The following is an 18,964-nucleotide window of genomic DNA, read 5'->3' as shown; positions in this document are numbered from 1 at the left end:
AAAAGAATGGAGGCAGACTGTGGAGCAGAGGAGGACCACACAGGCGAAGGCTTCATCATGTCCCGAGTCGAACGCCAGGCAGTAACAGTGCTGGTAAAACAGAATGCAAACCCTTGCACAAAAAGAACGAGAGGTCTGTGCACCTGCTGATACCCTGGCTTACAGGGTCATTTCACCTGGCATTCAAGTTCACTATTAAAACAGACTAAAAAGAAAGAAAGAAAAAGAAACTCTCCAGGTGTGGAAAGGATGGCCACCATAGCATTTTTTTTTTTTTAGAAGTCTTCTAATAAGCACACCTCTGTGCCTATAACACAGAGTCTAGTGTAGTTTACAAACGTAGAATCAGCCCACAGATGTGCCAACAAACTGATGGCAATACAAAGAAAATCAGAATTCTCTCTCTTTACATTTATGAATAATATGACTGTTCATCCTGCAGTTGAGTAATTTTAGCATCATTCTTCACGTCAGAAGAGTTCAAGTCAGAAGAGAAATAACAGCCATATAAAAGGCACAAGTCAGCTGTTACTTTGCTGTCCGTACATGGAACCAAGCTGTAACCATGCTCATTAGCACAAATCTCATTCTCTGAAAATAACTGCATATCATTAAGTCTGAAGTCTCATTATTATACCTATCTAGGAGGCAGGTAGACATTCTGACCTATAAGAGCCAAGGTTAAAGGCACTTTGCTGTATTTTGTTTTATTTTCTATTGTTAAGCTTCTTCTAAAACTAAAAACAACCCAAAATATTCCTTGTGGGAGATGCCTTCAAAACCCAGCTCCCTCTGGTCTGACCTAACCTTGGTAGTAAAAACTGTACAGTAAACTTCCGCCATGGAATAACCATTTTGGGCCATTTTTACAGTGCATGGGGATGAACAAGTCTCCCCCAACATCAGACACCCCCACCTTCTGAGACTCACCTGTGTGGTCGAAGCAATTTAATAAAAAAAACCAAACGTCATTCCGTGACTCAAATTTACACTTAACCGATGGGCTCTTAGGGCAATCCTAACGTAAGAAAAGATTTAGGTCAAACTATCAAAAGGAATACCCTAGTGATGAAACGTAAGGTTCAGGGCACAATGACAGTCACTTCCAGGTGACTTCACAGCAGTACATTTTCTGATATTGCTTCCTATGACACGCCTTAGTTGGGGGACATTTGTCTACATGTAGGCCTACCCCGAAGGGTTAAAATTATGAAGGTATAATAGGTATTTATTATATTACTGAATATAATAATTTTCAATCCTGTCTTTTTCTCACAGAATAAAACACAAATTCGCAAAAGGATTTATGAAGAATCAGTTAAAATGGTATGAAGTTTTACAGACCAGTGCTAGGTGGTGTGCAAGTAGACAGCACTGACATAATCTGGACTAAGTCTAATTCTAGGATCGTCTGCTGGCCAGCAGACGCTGACTCAGTGCCCATCATGAGTCTGGCGCTGTGTGAAGTCAGGGGCATCAAAACGAGTGAGACCTGGTTTCCCCTCTCAAGGTCACAGCAGATCATCTTGACCTTTGAGCCTTTTAGCAAATCCCATTATTTTCTAACTTCTCTGTTCTGGTATAGCAGCAATTTTCTCTAATTCTCAGCCCTTATAAAAACAGATTTATCCAACAGCTCACAATCACAGCACTGGTCTCTCTTGCTCTGGTTGGCAGAAAGAAAGGTCAAACAGTCAACCGGGGGTGTGGAAGCAAGGATTAAAGCCAAGCCATCTGATTTCCCCTCAAAATCGTTTGAAAATCTGTAACAGAGTATACTTGCGCACACGTGAAAAACAAGAAGCCAAGTAAAAAATAAATAAGGTTATAAAAACATATACCAGGACAGCTTTTCTGCATGGCACAGATATGGAGAACTATCCCAAGGATGAAATCTCACTTGTGAATGATCTTTACGATCACAGATTTGACTTGGGCCCCACCACAAACCACTGGGTCGTCAAAAGCCAAGGAAAAAAAGTGCTTTTCAGTCGGTTCACTGTCATAGTAAACTGTGGTAATCTGCTTTTAGAGTTTTTAAAACAAAGGAGTTACAGAAGATACACTCAATGTTGGGAAGGAAAGAGAACAGAGCAAACGAATAGAAACTCACATTTAGAGTAAAGCTAAAAGTGGCAACAGCAGTGCTGATGGGGGGACATAAAGCCAAACTGGATGAGCTTGGATCCCAGATAATTTAACTAAAAAATATTGTTTTAAGGTTTTATCCAAAATGATAATTTCAAGAGAAAGTAAACATACTACATGAAATTGCTTTACTTCAACACCTTTAAGTCACCTGAGTTTTATTATCCCACTTAAGAAACACTGTGCCCTCCAGATCGAGGTCTATGCAATGGGACGTGAAGCATGCAGTGACTATGGTGATGGCTCGGCTACCACGCGCTGGCCCTAGCCTGGGGTCTAGCTACAGGGCGGCAGTCGGCAACCACAGGGACATCAGTACCGGATTTTCTAGTACCACCGAAAGCCGTGAAGTGGTGGTCCAGGCCTGCTAAATCGAGAAAGGTGAATGATGACTCAACAAAACCACCTGGGGACAGAACGTAAGACGATTTTTTAAAGTAAACTAAAAAAAAAAAAAATTTTATTAGACTTACACAAATAAAAAAGAACTGAAGAACTGACACGGTGTCTAAAACTCAAGGTGTACTGAATGCACAGGACAAAAAGGAAGCCTTTCCCTCAGTCCTAACTGCAGCATGATTATGTCCCGTCAGGAATACGAGAGTAGCTTCGACACCTACCATTCTCGTTCAGCAACTGCACTGCCTCTCGCAGAGCATTAGTGCTGCGTACACTTTAGGGTCAGAATATAAGCTCATAGCATTGATTTTGATCTGTCAATAGTACTATGATTCCTCCAGAGAAAAAGATAAAACTGGTCAACCTATTCCATAATCCTGAAACTCTTACGCAAATGAATTACTTAAAATAATGCAGAGTTGAAACTAGCATGTTTATTTGGAAACATTGCACAGATTTCTCTCTCTTCAAGGAACTTTGTAACAAATGAGAAAAGCAGCTGTGTTAAGGGAGAGAACCTATCTGCTTACCTCCATCACCCTCTTATCCTCAAACACTAGAAGTATCTGTGATTGTAGTTTAATTATTTCAGCAAGATTTTTGTTTTGCAAACACAGACTTCGAAAAAAGGAGCCACTTGCACTGTCCAGGAAAGAAGCGTGATCTGAAAGCAGTCACTGTCTGCTTACCCGCGCTGTGGGCTCGGGGGCTCCCGTGGAGGGGGCCTCCCCACGACCACCGGTTATGCTTCTGTCTTGGCTTCCGGCTCCTCTCCATCGTGCGCCGGACCACAGCTTCATGGCGTTCCTTAAACAGAAGGGAGGAGCTGAGTGATTAGAGTTGGCCTGGCTGCCGGAGGCTCCTTCACCTTGGGCGGCGTGCAGCGAGAGGTACGACTTACATGTCTCCCTGAATGTCTACACCTTATCTTAGGTGAGAACAACATCAACCTGGGAGGGTCACTGCAACTGTTAGGTCCCCGTTGATACAGCCTTTTGCATTTATTATTTACTGCTGGACTGCGATCCTTTCATCAGCTCCCTAAGCGTGGCAGTGCAGGTCTTAGCATAAACAGATGCTCAATACATGTGGTACCACATCTAAAAAGTGGAATTTAGAATCTGAGGACGTGGGTAATCCCGACCCCATGACTTAGTGAGCTGTGTGACCTGTGTAACTGACCCACGCTGAGTCTAAATGTCCAGGTTTGCAAAAACTGATATATAACACTTACTCAAGCGTTGAGTCAGGGTTAAATGAGAGAATCTATGTGAACATGTTTGTCAATGGTGAAGCCCTACAGAAACCCAACTACTTGGCGTGGTCCTGATACTTCCACAGAGAGTTACAGATCTAGACCACAGAAACGGGCTTCTACAGGCACTGTGGCAGCGGCAACAACAGTGACACCGTTCTCTGCCTGACTTCCACACCCAACCGCCCCAGACACGGGGGCTGTTGTGAAGCCGCGTCCTCTGATGGTTTTGCTCGGCATCCCGGCACCTTCTCAGCCAGTTCCCAGGGAGTCTGCTGCGTCTCTGACGCGAGCGAGCCTCCCCTCCCCAAGTGGCGGCCGCCTCTCACCTTGTCCTCCTCCAGCCTCTGCCTCCGCTTCTCCTCCACCGCGGCCCTCCTCCGCTCCTCCTTCAGCCTCTGCTCCTCCAACTTCTTCTTCCGCTCCTCCAGGTGCCTCTCATAGTGCTGCCGGGCTCGCTCTTCTCTTTCCAACCAGACGATTTCCCTCGCAGCTTCAGGAAGAAAGAGGAGGGGGTTCAAACACAGGCAGGTTTAAAACTGGAACGGTGAGGGCCGTGTAAATGCCCGCATCGAACAACTACGAGTCCTCTGGTTTTGTATTAACCAGGCACAGCCTTTGCTTTCCTCACTTGTCAGGAAAAAAGTACTGCTGTTAATTTTCGGCCTAATGTAACATGCTCACAATGAGGAGGAAGAAGGGGCACTGAATTCTGCTCTTTGGGAACCTGTACAGCCCTCTAGTGGGGTCCATCATGACTCCAGAGTAACGCACACATCACGGGCTCTGGTCTCCGTTCTGATATTGATATAATGTCCTCAAAACCAACAGACCATCTGTCTCTCTTTTTAAAAAATGTGATATCCTCCAGATGGAACGTCTGCGACTACATTTGTTTCAGCATTGCATTGGCTCTCTGAAAGCATTAAGGATTTGGGAGAAAATCCCCAAGATTGATGGTTGATAAGGGACATGGTAAATGCCTCACAGGTGTGTCACACACAGTTGTAAAGCAACGGGAGGGACCAAATACGGGGCCGATCTTGTGTCCGAAGAGCTCAGTCTAGTTATGAAAGACTTACCATCAAAAGCTGAGTGAAAATACGCAATTGAAAAATATCATACAGTGATGGAATTCTTTTCTTCTTTACATACAGATGTTCTTTCCTCAGTTTAGGGGACATACATCCCACAAAACCAGTTTTTTTAATATGATGCTTCCTTCAGCCCTGCTTACTAAACACAACTTTAATACGAGTTATTAATACTGTAGGTAAAAGTGTGTGAATGAAATTTAGAGCATAAACCTCGTGGACACTTGGTGGCATATAAATTAAAATGTTACTTTCTAATAGAAAAAATAGAAATTCAGAACATTTCCGTTTCCTCTAAATGTTTAATATTAAAGATTCTGCATTTTTGCTACCACTAAATCTTTCCAAAGCTGCTTGTTTGAGGAGACAAATCTACTGAAAAGGACCTGAATTGACTTTACTTTTGTGGAAGGAGAAGGATGAGGACAAACCCACGTGAGTCTGTCCTCTGACGTCACCCAGGGTGGCACAGAGAGAACAGGGGACCAGCACACAAGGGTCTGGGTTTTCCCTGAGGCTCTACTGCTAATGGGGGTGCGACCTCGGACATGTCCCTTTGGATTTCAGTTTTCTCTTGCCTAAAACGTGAGGAAATCGATCTTCAAGGTTCCTTCCAATTTTAAAAGCCTATGGTTCTAAAGAACTTCCCAGGCCCAAGTTAGAAATTTACTTTAAGAAAAATGCTCAATAAATATTTACTGAGTGACTGAATAAAAACACTATGAGAACACAGGCTAAAAGTAACAGACAGAGAACATAATTCTAACCCTTTCCTAAGATGTACTTACAGTGAGCACACGCACACATGCATGTAATGCCTTCTGGATTTTCCACCTGAGAATACCTTACTGGCAGGCTTTTAATGATGCTACACAGTTTAATTCAGTCAGAAAGGTTGAATTATAGTGATAGAGTTTGTCAAAGTTTAAACAGTACAAAATATTAAAAGGTTGAAGCGAAGGTCTTCCTCTAACATTAGAACCTCTCAGTGTCGTCCAGCTCCACCTCTCCACAAATGTAGAGCATGCATCCTGTAGCACAGTAAACCTACTGTTCTGCATCTTGCTTTTTTCATTGAAAATATATCTTAGAGATCTTTCCATATTAACACATGAACTATGAATCTTGCAATCTTTTTCATGGCCATATAATATTCTATGTCTCATACCTTATTTTATATAACCAGATACTTATTGATAGATTATCTAAATTGTTTCCACTATTTTATCAATTCAGACCTTGAATGACATCACTGTACTATCGTAAACCTCTGTGTAAATGTGTGAGCATTTCTACGTAGAAGTAGAATTACTGAATCAAAGGGAATATACATTAAAAATTTTGATAGATACTCTCACACTATCTTCTGTGGAGGTCACCCCAATCTAACCGCCCACCAACAAGGGATGAGGGTCACAGGCAGAAAAAAGAAACAGATTTGTTCCATGAAACCTGTGGATCTGCAGTATGATACATCTATTTCTTAACTCTTGGCTTTCAAACTATGTAGTCTCTGACTTTTACAGCCCTTTTGAGGAAAACTTCAGATTCTTTGAGGACATTTATGAACATAATATATTCCTTTCCTGTAAGAGATCCAGAACCAGAAAGACAAAATAAGAAATAAAGACGTTTATGAGAGAGTAAGAAAATATTCTAAAAAACTGTTACGGTAAAATTTGTAAAATAAGAGTTAATTAATTTGCAAATTAATTTTCCTTAATTTTTTCATCAGGCTACTTTCTTGCTCATGAATATTTGTGGCTACTTCCTCATTAAATTTAAATTCTCCTGGTTTCCGGAGTCCTACCTAAACTTGGCCTTGACAGCCTTATTTGGCCTTACTCTGCTCTGCTCATCACTCTCCGGGTAGACCTGTCTCCTTATGCCACCTGTCTAACAAACCACGCCCCTCCGATCTTGGCTCCTGGTGTCGCCCTGTGGGAAAGCTTCATCCAAACTGATCCATCCTTTCGGGCAGTAGCCTCATAATTATATGCATTTCAGAACCACCTTTGGAAGTGTGTGGGGGGAGAGTTCACTACTTAAAAAGCATATTCCTTTGCTCCAACCCTCCTGTTCAGATTTACTAAGTCTAGGATGGAGCCCAGTAACCTGCATTAAAAAAAACCCAGGTGAATCTAAGACAACCGGTCCCCTCACAGCAGCTGGAGGGACACTGCCCTCAAGGCCTCCTGCAGACGCTTTGTGTCTTCGGTGGCTCCTGCTGTTCTTACGACATCTGCCACACACCTTAGCATGTCCTATAATCTGGTTTCTATGTGGCATACATTTTTTTTTTTTGCACTCTCTATAGTGCCTTTCACAACTTGAACATATCCAAGGGCCTTAATAATTATTCCTGATTCATTCACCCGTAGCTGTGTGGTCTTGGGCAAGTTACTTAACCTCTCTGTGCCTCACTTCTTCAGCGTAAATCGTGCATAAACATAGGACCTTCCTCACTGATTTACTGTGAGGATTAAAGGAATAATTACACTTAACATAGAGTAGTTGTCTGCACTTGGTAAACATTCAATAAATATTAGCTATTACTGCCATCTTTGTCATCATCATCATTCAATTCAGAAATTAAAGGTAGTTCTTAAAGTTGTACTAAAAATCACAACAGGGCTAGACATTATTACAATAATTAGTTTTACCCCAAATGACCCTTTAAAGGAAGAATATTTCTCTATCCATCAAACTCTTCAGTTCCACTTCTATTTTCTACCTGGAAGTGGAGACCCGACTGCAGAGCCGTCTTTACCCCACTGTCCTCTTTAAACGTTATGGCGGACAACGGCGCAACAGCGAGCACCCTCCCACCTCTCTGCGAGTGTGCCGGGGGTGTGAGGACTACCTCTGGGTACAGATCATGCCATCTTTTAAATGGAAGGATAACACATAAAATATCTCAATCTTGTAATAAGAATTGAGGGTTAATTTATTCTAAGAGGTTTAGTTATTTAAAATATCCTCTATGGATGACAGATAATGTCAAAGTCTTATATTTTTTCATTAAGAAATGAGACTTTTGAACAGAAGAAAAATATCAAGAACTGCTACGGACTGAACTGTGTCCCCCTCAATTCTGATGCTGAAGCCATAATGCTCAGTGAGACTGTATCTGGAGATGGGCCTTTAGGAGGTAATCAGGGTTAAATGAGGTCATGAGGCTGGGGCTCTGATCCAATAGGACTAGTGTCCTTATGAGAAAGGACACCAACGAGCTTTCTCCCTCTCTCTGTGCTCAGAGGAAAGACCACTCGAGGACAACGCAGCCACCTGAAACCAGGGAGAGAGTTCTCACCAGAAGCGGAACCGGCTGAACCTTAATCCAGGACTTCCAGTCTCCAGAACAGGGAGAAAATAAAATTCTGTTGTTTAAGCCACCCAGTCTATGGTATTTTGTTAGGACAGCCTGAGCAGACTAACACAAAAACTCATTCAGTATTTCAATCTTTAACAATCACTAATTTCATAGAGGCAGCTCTATAAAAGAACAGCATGTCCCAAAAACAAATTGTGATGAATGTTATCAACCTTTACTGCTGTGAATTTATGACTTTCCCCTGGACTTTGGGATCAAAATGTAAAATGAAATGAAAAATACATGAGTCCCTGAAATACTGGACATGGATAACTCAGTCCCATCTCTGAGCTGCTGCCACCAGGATCAACACTTTAATGACACTATAACAGTATGTCAGGGCCACGCCACCAATCTGGACTCCGTTTAGAAACGCACAGGGACTCCTGCACTAGCAGGAATTTTCACGAAAGGCGGGGTATCACAGTGGACAGGGCACAGGCTCTGGCCTCCCAGGAACCTGAGTCCACCCCCAGGCCTGCCCCTTACCAGTAGTGCCACCAACTGGTGACGTCTGTGGTCTTATTTTGTCACACTGCCACAGCCCATGTCCTGACAGGGGCTAGGTGGGCCCACGGTGACAGACAGAGTACTTGGCACAGGGCCGTGTGCACAGCAGGGCCTCATACACACAGATGACCACAGTGAGTGACTCTGTATGACTGTCACACCAGTTCCTGTCCCAGTGCCACAGAGAGAACACAGCTGACGGAAGAGTGCAAGGAGGACAGAGCACTCACATGTGGCTCCTGGGCTGGGCGACTCCCCACCCACTCACACCAACCGTCTAGTGCCCAGCCTGTCCTCCGAACAGGCTCACACCTGTGTGGGTGGAGAACGTTTCACCACCACATGAGGATGAGAAAAACAAGACACTCAGAGAAGAGAGCAGTGTGATCACAGAACCTCTTAAACGCACACAGCTGCGGTCTGAGACACAGAAGGATAGGAAGGTTACTTGTAGAGCATCCAGTAGCATCAGAAAACAGGTCTTGATTCTGCCACTAATTCTGTGTGACCTTGGGAAAACCAGCTAACCTCTCTGAGTTCTAAATTAGAGAATGGGTACAAAATGATCACCAAGATCTTTTCCAATTAAGTCCTATAATTCCGTTTTTCCGTTTTTACCTTTGAGGACACATGTGGGATTATAATTAGGTTTCTTTTTGTTTTGATTTTGAATGTTAAATTTTAATCATTGCGCTTTATCTCGATAATTATTGTGATTACTTACATTCAAATAAATTTCATGTTCATGTTGCTGTGAAAACACTGATTGACGATATGTGCTAAATAATTCTAAAAAAAAAAAAAAGGAATCTAATGGCTTAACCAAGCTCATCAACCCCAGGAAGGGGGCTGTGGAATGGAAAAATACGAGCATCTGTGTAGGAAAGACTTTAAGTAACTTCATTTATAGTCAAGACATGGGGATGAAAAGGCACCGACTAACATGGAAAATCACAGCACAACTTCCACGTTAAGAAGACAAGTCCTGCCGTGAAAAGTACTCGCACCAAACCAACCCCTGCACCCCACACCCACCCTGCCCTCCCATAAAAAGGGAGAAAACAAAGTTTAAAAAACAAGCTAAAAGGAATAAAATCAAGCCTATTCGTTAAGAGGGAGACTTTCAGACCAGGCCCAAAACAAAAACACCCAGTTATGTTGTTGAAAGAAACAAACCTAAAACAAAGTGTCAAATGAAGCATAAAAATAAAGAATGAGCAAATAGCTGTCAGGCAAATGAAAACAAAAATGTAATAAATGTGGGAATATTACTACCAGACAAAACGGAATTGATCAAGTGAGGAAAAAATCCCAAAGGAGGTGAAGAGCTCTCCCAAGGTCACCTGGTCTAGAAGGAGCAGAGCTGCATTCAACTCAGCTCTCATCCTGAAGCCTGTCCTCTCAGTTACTACACACACTTCCTCCACGGTCACGTCTGCCTGCCTGAAGTTCCCACCTGAATTTCCAGTCAGCTCCATCGGGCAACTTCACTCAGTATCCGCACATTCGTCCTGCCTCAACCCAGAGTCACTCCATCTTCCACGTCCTGACTCCAGATTCATGACCTCACGTGGCCTACAGAGTTAGACACCTCAGGGTCCTCCTCCATCTCTCCCTCACGGCTGCTCCAACCCAACTCAACACAACCGATGACTGAGCCATCATCTCAACATCAGAGCCATCTCTCAAATGCAGGGTCTTCTCTCCAATCTTTCCATGACTACCGTATTTGAACCCTGACTCCTTTCTCGCTTCTTCAGACGTCTAGTCTATCACCTCTCCACATCACATCCATACTCTTCTCAGAGACATCTTCCCCAAAAACACAACAGATGTCATGGTCCTGCTTGAAAACCTGTTAGCTCCCCACTGTTCCCCTGTTCAACTCCTTAGATTGGCCATATGATCATGTACCTTCATACACTCTACCCTGTGCCCAAAAGGCCTCTTCCCACCTGGCAAACGCGGACGATCATCAAGTCCCAGGTCAGTGCCCTTCCTCTCAAGAGCCTCCCCTGACAGCCAGGGCGCCCAGCAGCTCAGCCGTCCCCCATGGCGCCCGTGCTCCAGACTCTGCTTCACCCGTCTGTGAGTTCTTCCCCATAGTCACAGTGTCTGGTTTAGGAGATGTTAAAGAAAGTCCGATGAATAAATACACTAAAGAGTTAGAGAGGACTGTGTGACCTCCAAGCAAAGTGACTTACACTGGGCCTTCCTGTTAATTCAAACTAGTCACTTAAACCATTCTTCCACTCACCTCCCATTTGAACATTATCCCGGAGAACTGTCTAGTAAGAGGTGTGACCTTGCAGGACACCCACAAGTCTGTGTCTCCCACCCAAGGGGCCTTCCTGCTCTGCTTTCTTCCCTGCATGCAGCGGTGGGCTAATGGGACTGAGGTGCAGGGACAGCGGTTTATCCCTGTGAGGACCAAGAGCCTTCTGTACGCGTGGGCTGAAGGCTTTGAGATAAGAAAGCAATCCTGTGTCAGGACTCCCTATCTCCAGGGTGAGGCTTACACGAGTGCTTAGCTTCTGCTCAAGTAAATAGAGTTTTGCTAAAGCACATAAAGCAATGGTGGTCCTTGGGATCCTCTTGTTACTGCCTCAACCCTAATCCACTTTCCCTCCTCACAGAACGCTTATCCTCTTCACCTGGCTGTGGCACCGAGCCCTGCCCTGCTGGACTAAGAGGCACAGACGTCCCTCTCTCTCAGCCTCCCTTAGCTCCTCGGATCCCAGGCACCTAAGTCAGTATCTGTGGAATCACATGACCTGCCATCATCTTTATCACCATGATCATCGTGATGAGATGTCTTCAGCTCTTACTTTGTGCTGACACCAAGTGATTTACGGCATCATCTTCACAGCCACTCTGGGAGGGAGACACTGCTATTAAACTCATTTTACGATGAGAAGCCTGAGACATGGAGGAGTAAAGCAACCCCCTCACGGCTCACGGTAAGTCAGTGGTGGAAGCGGAGTTCCGACTCTGGATGTCTGACTCTGGAAGCCACAACAAGGAGCCATATGCTCAAGGACACAGTGTGGACCACCTCCCCATGACTAAAGCCTCTCGTGCAGATCGGGGCAAGGTGGTCATCCAACACGGGGATCTGATCTTCTAAAGTCACTCTCAGCCTTTATCGTCACCTGTTTACAAGACCTCTTACTTTTCAGGTGTTAAGATCTTTTAATCTTCAGCCTTAAAGGCAAAGTAAATTGGGAGAGAAAAATAACGGCTGCTGAGTCACCATGATTCATCTTGCGGTAAAGCCTCAGGCTTGGAGTTACCTAACCCATCCTGTAACAGGCATTCATTCCTCCCGGTGCTGAACTGACTCATGGACAGCTGCTGCAGTCTGTGCCCACGTCCACACCCCTCCCCTATGTCTATCAGGTCCCTTAGCTGTCCATAACCTGCCTGGCGGCCTCAGAAGCTTTTGGACACTGTTCATTAAATGACAACTTTAGGTGACCAGATGCCAGGATTGACCACAGATCTGTCAAAGTTTTATCCAGTAGAAATCTGGATTAGAACACAGCTTTCCCAAAGCCCATCTTTTTTTGTGTTAGTCTTGTCAAAACCAATGACTATCCTAGTCAAATAACGTGAAGCGTGAAATCAGGGGAAGCTTCACTTACGACTCTAATCAGGGGGACAGCAGCACTGACTGCTTACTAATGCATCCTAACTTCCCATCAACAGTCTAAGCTATGAAATGGCCATTTAGTTCTTAACCACACTCTTATTAATACTGCTGTCCCTGAGTTGACAACACTATGGAGATTAGGGAGAAAAGAAAAGCAACGTAAAAAGTATCACTGGAAGGGCAGGAACGTCTGGTGAAAGTATCTGAGAAAAAACTCAAATATAATCTAACTGACAATTGTCTGAGGGTCCAAATCCTTTTCATATCATCTCATTGTTGTTTCTAACCCATGACCCTACGAGAGATCTCTTGTATAGTTGTGAACTTGGCTATAAAATCCAGTACAAATGAACTGAATGATAGATTTTATAAGTTCAAATTTTCCTTCATGAGCTAGATGAGTCAATCATACAATTCTCTGATAATCTTTCATGATTTTACAGAAGCCCAGAAAGCCCCAGTTGGGAATGCAACTATGAACAACATCACAATACTCCAAACTTAATCTCTCTCATCTTCAAACAGGGAAAGCCTGCATCTCCCTAAACACAGGAGACTATTTCTCTGCTACACATTCCTTATATATTCTCTTGAATTTTGTCAACATAATGTAGGACTAATCGTTTTATAACATATACGAAGAACAAGCAGTTTCAAGGCACAACTATTCTACAGATTACCTTTATATCCTTGTTCATCTAACAGAGAAAATGCTTAAGAATTTAAGACTTGTTTGAACTATTACAAGGGCAGGTATTACCTGATACTTTGGTCACGTCTTAACTAATTTGCAGTATTCCTGCTGCATTCATCTCTGCTTATATTAATAATTTTTTTTTATTTATTTATTTTTTCCCCCAAAGCCCCAGTAGATAGTTGTATGCCATAGCTGCACATCCTTCCAGTCGCTGTACATGGGACGCGGCCTCAGCATGTCCATAGAAGCGGCGCGTCAGTGCGCGCCCGGGATCCGAACCTGAGCCGCCAGCAGCAGAGCCCGCGCACTTAACCGCTAAGCCACGGGGCCGGCCCCTCTGCTTATATTAAAATGCAGAGACTTACTATTCATGTAACATTCAACAAACAATTGTTAGACATCGACTACGTGCCAGGCTCTGTTCTATAGAAATGAAAAAACTGACAGGAGCCCTCTCTCTTATGGAGCCGTACTCCAGTGGGGGCAGACAGACAGTAAACAAGCAAAACACACACATGCTTAGATGTCGACAGTGACATGGAGGAAAACAGAGTGCTGGTTTGGGGGCAGTGCAAAGGCGAGTAAGGTGGTCAGGAAGGGCTCCCTGCGAGATGGCATTTAAACAGCACTGACGGAGGACCGGGAACGAGCCACGTGGACGCCTCAGGAGAAACATCCCAGGTGAAGCGCAGTGTCAATCCCAGGACTCCGAGGCTAACAAATGATCACTGCCACGTTTTCTCAAAACGCCGTCAGCGTCCGCTCCAGCACCTCCCCTTTCCCCTCTCGCTCTGTATCTAACACACAGTGGACACAGCACCTAAGCTGTGAGGCAGGAGAGCAGCCCTTCCTCCACACGAGTCAGACACATGCCCAGCTCTGAAACGGCAGAAAATGTGCCACCCGCACCTACAGCACAGGCGTCGCTCCCCCCTTCGCCGCGTCACCACTGGTGGGGGAATTTTAACTGGGTCTTGTGATCCTGTACATACTAAAAACACGCTTACATAGCTGATATGGCAGGAAGAAAAAAGGGTCTATTAACTACTCCATTTTTCTAGATGCTCTCAGTTCCCTCCTTAAGCTAAATTACCATAATATATTTTAAAAATAAAACAATGGACATTCTATAAAATAACTTACATTAACAACTATGGCAGGTCCACACAATAAAAACTATAACCACTGTGTTAATTTGCTACTAAATGTGATAATACACAGTGAAGTGTTTAGAACATAGCTTGGCCCACAGTTAGTGCTCATCAGACGTTATTATTACTATTCATTAGTAATATTTAAACATATTATTAACATTTAAAGACTACAATAAAATCAGGAAAGTCAGCAAATATTTATTACGCGTCTGTTTTATACTTAGCGCTGTGTCATGTACTGGGATACAAAGAATTAGAAAACCATGGTCATACCCTTTAAAAGCTTAAAATACTTACAACCAGGGAGTTATATAAAATCCAACTAGAGAAAGTTCAGTCGAGTATAAAACAGCACTAGAATGTGAGCTAAGATATGACAGTTACACAAGATCTAATACACAGTGAGAAAAGGACAGAATTCCCCAGAGGGACAAGATCACGAAGATGAGAAGCCTCAAAGAGAAGGAGCAGAAGGCACTAGCTGGGACGCAACTGGAGGGACGAAGGGCATCCGTGAGATCGTTTTGGGATGAAGATATAAATTTATTAAGGCCTGGTCTAGGATGACAGTGGAGGCAGCAGATTGAAAGGCATGGATCTGAGATTTATGCTGAAGACAGAGGGGAGCTAGTCTTGTGACTGAAGGGATTTAGGGACAGAGGGTGGCAGCTTCCACGCACACACTGGGCTCGAGACAGTGGAAGCCCCAGGTAGGGGACTGGGCTGAGTCCAGACAGGCTGCTGGTGGCTAACAGCGGCTCACAGGCCAGGGTGGAGACCAGTCAGTGCACAGCTCTGGGCCACCAAGGAAGAGAGAATGCTTTATTCTGCAAGAGATCCGATAGCTCCGATGGGTGGTCAGCAAGACTCCAGTGGTTCTACCAGCAGCAGAAGTACCAAAAACAGCTGAAAGAACGAACTTCTTGGGGCCAGAGAAATATCGGTGCAGTTGATTGGGACCCAGAAATTACCCAGAGGAGTCGGTTTTAAAGTGAAGGCTGATGAACAGGCTAGTGGTAGGAAAGTTGAGTTTTGATGACAGGAAAGCCTCTACTGCCCTGTGAGTAGCTGCAAGTGTGGAACCCACACCATCAAAAAAGGAGAGTCGAAACCATACGAACAAATCAGATTCCTCCCCCTAGGAAAAAAACAAAATTAAAGAGAAGGGAATTTGAAGGAATGGTGTGAACAGAATTAGATGAAACAGTGGCTGAGGAGGCTCCTTCACGTACAAGGCTGCTCAGGCAGAAGAACAAAGCTTTCAGGGTATATGTGCTCAACCAGACGGACAGAAGAGTCCCATCTGTGAAGAACTACGCCTGACCTTATGTGATAAACTGAAGGATAATGCAGAAAGAGCAGGCCACACGACGCAATCCCACCACAAAAGCACCGAAGCAGGACTCAGATTCAACCCACGGAAAGCCATTAATAGGTCCTCCTGTTTGCGAAACAGTACAAACATGACAGGCCACCAAAAGCAAAACAAAAAGCACGTTCCTTCAATACCACCCTGTATTATAATTGCTTTATTCTCCCTCTCTACCTTGCTTTATAAAAAATGTGGATTACAAAAATCTTTAATGATTTCAATGTTAATTTCAACCTACATCCAACAATGAACCATCAATTTCCCTGGCCAACCACTTTAAACTTTGCTTTGTTGGAATTTCTGGAATGTATTCTCACTTTTTTTTTAACTTGGAAAATTTTAAAGTTTGAAAGCTTGGTAAGAGTTGGTATTACCAATTATTTTTTGTTTTCCTAAGAGCATAGTCCAAAGATCTGCTACTAAGTGACAGTACTCCCTTTTATTACTCCCCCACTGCCATCGCAGCTTCTGCAGAGCACAGTTTATGGGTCGCTTGTTAGGTTTTCTTTTAGGACTAAAGATTTTTTAGAAACCACCCTTATGTATTCTTAGGCACAGCTTAAATTAGATGCTAGCTTTTAGATGACTCTTTTACAAATGTATGTATGTGCATTTGCATGTATGTTTGTGTATTTAGGAAGATGGAAGCCTCTCGAGACTTAGTGTCTACTCTGACAGCTTAAGTGGAAAAGAATAGGCAAAAAGATGCTGTTTTAAAATTTAAAAAGCAAATGCAATTAATACAAAGAAAAAATAAAAATTAGAATTGATGTATTTCATTAAAATTATGATTTTCAACAACAGAAAAAGAGATGAGATCAGAATTAAGAAAAACTATGCTATTTACCACGGCAAGGGTAAGAAGAAAGAGAAAAACTACATATATTATATGCTGGCTCACCAAAAAAGTACAGTTGTGATAACAGGAGAATACCATAATCTGAAGATCACTTTGACCCATGTAATCGTCTGAGCAGCACGCTGGGTCTGGTGCCACATGCCTTTCTCCACCCCTCTCCGCATCACTGCTCTGCAGGCCCTGCCTCTTCTACCCCCCCATGACTCCTCCTCATCCTTGCGCTGGAAGCTCAGGCGGCACCTGACATCCCCAGGCTGGGCTCAGTGCTTCCACGGTCCTCAGCACCCCTCGTGCCCACTCCTTCAATACCACCCTGTATTACAGTTGCTGTGTGCTCGTCTGCCTCCCTTCCAGAGTGCAGCTAGCCGCTGAGGGCTGGGTCTCAACCTTTATTCATCTTTTTAACACAATACCTGGCAAATACAATTTTTGAATATATAAATTAATGAGCCATGTTCTGCACCAACGATATGAATTGAAATACGGGGCTACATCTTAAGAAAAAAATCTAGCCACTTGACATACAAAGCCAGGCAATCTGTAGGGAGAATCTGCAGGCTCAAAGCCCTAAGTCTTACAACCTTATAACATAAGAAGTGAAATCAGTTTTGTTTGACCAACATATTCATACTTTCCACAAAAAGACTAATAATGCTTGGCTTTGAGAGACACAGAAACCCAAATGGAAAAGTACGAGTTAATGTGTAAAGGCTAATTCACAATGGGATTTAAATCATAAATGAGTAGTCTCCCGACTCCATGGAGCTACTTTTACCCAAGCAGGTATGAATCCACAGTCCACCTCTAAGGAGACATTTAAGAGTGTAAGACTGACAGGCCAGGGAGGACCAGAGGCTAATTATTAGATGGATCCAAACACAGTGCAAATACCAGCCACCCCAGAACAGTAGTCAGTTTCTTCTTTTTGCTCTCCAGGAATCTCTTCCTTTTCTCTCTCAGTTCTGATCCACTTGTCAAACCAACCTTGACTAGGGAGCGGTGGGCATAGTTCAGAGAGGGAAGATCTCCAGACTGCAGAGTATTCCAAGGAAAGAGGGAGCCCTCAGGGCCACAGACAGCCCTGCTCCTCAGGAACCTACCAGCCCGCTGGACACTTGTCAGGAACAGGGAACTTCAAGCTTGGGTGCAAACTCTATGCACAGAGAAACAGCAGAGCCTGTTCACTTCCTGCAAGTCACTGAAATCTGTGTTGAAAAAACCTTGGCAGCAAAAGAAATGACCTCATCTGATCCTTATGGCAAGGGACAGAAAGAGGCCTGTGTTGAAAGAATGTAAATAATGTCAACAGACTTCTGAAAACCAGCTTCCAGTGAATTTCACAAATTTGGGCTCTTAAATAAGAATAATAAAAGAGATGGGATATAGGGGCTGGGCTCCCCCATGGAAACACTAACTCTCACAAAATGCAGTCGAACTTTAGAAAAGTTATGGGTCATCCACTCAAAGATTGTGGCAACCTAAATGGGTCCTAGTTTTAAAATACCTAGACACCCTGGAAACACTGAGACACGCTGAGCAGACATTTCATCTTCCCAAGGTACAGAAAGAGAGCATCGTGTTCTAGCAACTCTGCATAAACAGACACCCAAGTACAGGAGGAGCGGGTACCAGCATCCTCACTGTGCTCTAGAAGACAATGCCTGCTAAGTGCTCTGATCTCCGCTTCCTGGGGGCTATTCCTGTGACCCCGCTCTCCAGCGGGTTATGCAGCCAATACTGCACTGCTCCCCTTCTGCGAGGGCCTTAGGTAGCAAAGAAAGCTCAGACACAGCGCTAGGTCTCCTGCGTTTCCTGGCAACATGCTGGCCCATCTGTCCACCCGTTCAACAGCCCCATTATTTTAACAGGGAGAGCGGGCAGCGCCCGGCAGTGCCCAGTCTCCTAACTATTCACACAAAAAGAAGAACCAGATGCTCACTGCCCTTGTAGTTTAAGTTGTAAAATGTAAGCTGAGCCATCACGCCTCCAGAGACACGCTCCCTCCAGGGCCACATTAAACTGTGACTACTATATAAGAGGAAGGGAAAATGACCCTAACCCTGGGCGGGCTTTATTGTTGTTTAGTCCCACGTTTCTATCTCACACTAAGTTCTGTTTCACAATGGATCTGCAGAACTGAGACAGGCGCGCTCCAGAGCATGGCTATTTCAGTGACGCCCATCTGCTCAGTGTTAAGTGTCCACATCCCAGAGGGAGAAGGACATGCCACCCCAGCGTCCCTGGAACCACACAAGGCAGGTACCGAGCTGCTTCTCGCGCTCCTCACGCCGCTCCCGGGCCAGCCGCTGCCGGTCGTCCACCCGCAGCACCGGCGGAGGGTCTGAAACGAGATGAAGACACGAGAGGAAGAGCAGATTAGAAAAGATAATAACAATGCTATACTCTGACAAACATCTTTTTGTCCAGTGAATCTGACAAATGAAACACCAC

General features: G+C 44.1%; 1 protein-coding gene across 4 annotated transcripts in view; it reads right to left on the bottom strand.

Moving 5' to 3' along the window:
- MAP7 (microtubule associated protein 7) overlaps positions 1 to 18,964 on the bottom strand; it is a 164,061-nt gene that overhangs the window by 36,069 nt on the left and 109,028 nt on the right. For all 4 annotated transcript variants that reach the window (XM_058566208.1, XM_058566203.1, XM_058566204.1 and 1 more), the window contains exons 3-5: positions 18,777 to 18,854; positions 4,132 to 4,295; positions 3,237 to 3,354 (exon numbers count right to left, since the gene is read on the bottom strand). In XM_058566208.1, the coding sequence (XP_058422191.1) occupies positions 3,237 to 3,354; positions 4,132 to 4,295; positions 18,777 to 18,854 (360 nt within the window). The remainder of the gene's footprint in view (positions 1 to 3,236; positions 3,355 to 4,131; positions 4,296 to 18,776; positions 18,855 to 18,964) is intronic.

This window comes from Diceros bicornis, chromosome 23 (genome assembly GCF_020826845.1).
Source record: "Diceros bicornis minor isolate mBicDic1 chromosome 23, mDicBic1.mat.cur, whole genome shotgun sequence".
Taxonomy (NCBI): domain Eukaryota; kingdom Metazoa; phylum Chordata; class Mammalia; order Perissodactyla; family Rhinocerotidae; genus Diceros; species Diceros bicornis.
Note: the sequence above shows the minus strand (reverse complement) of the source record. Positions and strands in the feature narration are given on the sequence as shown.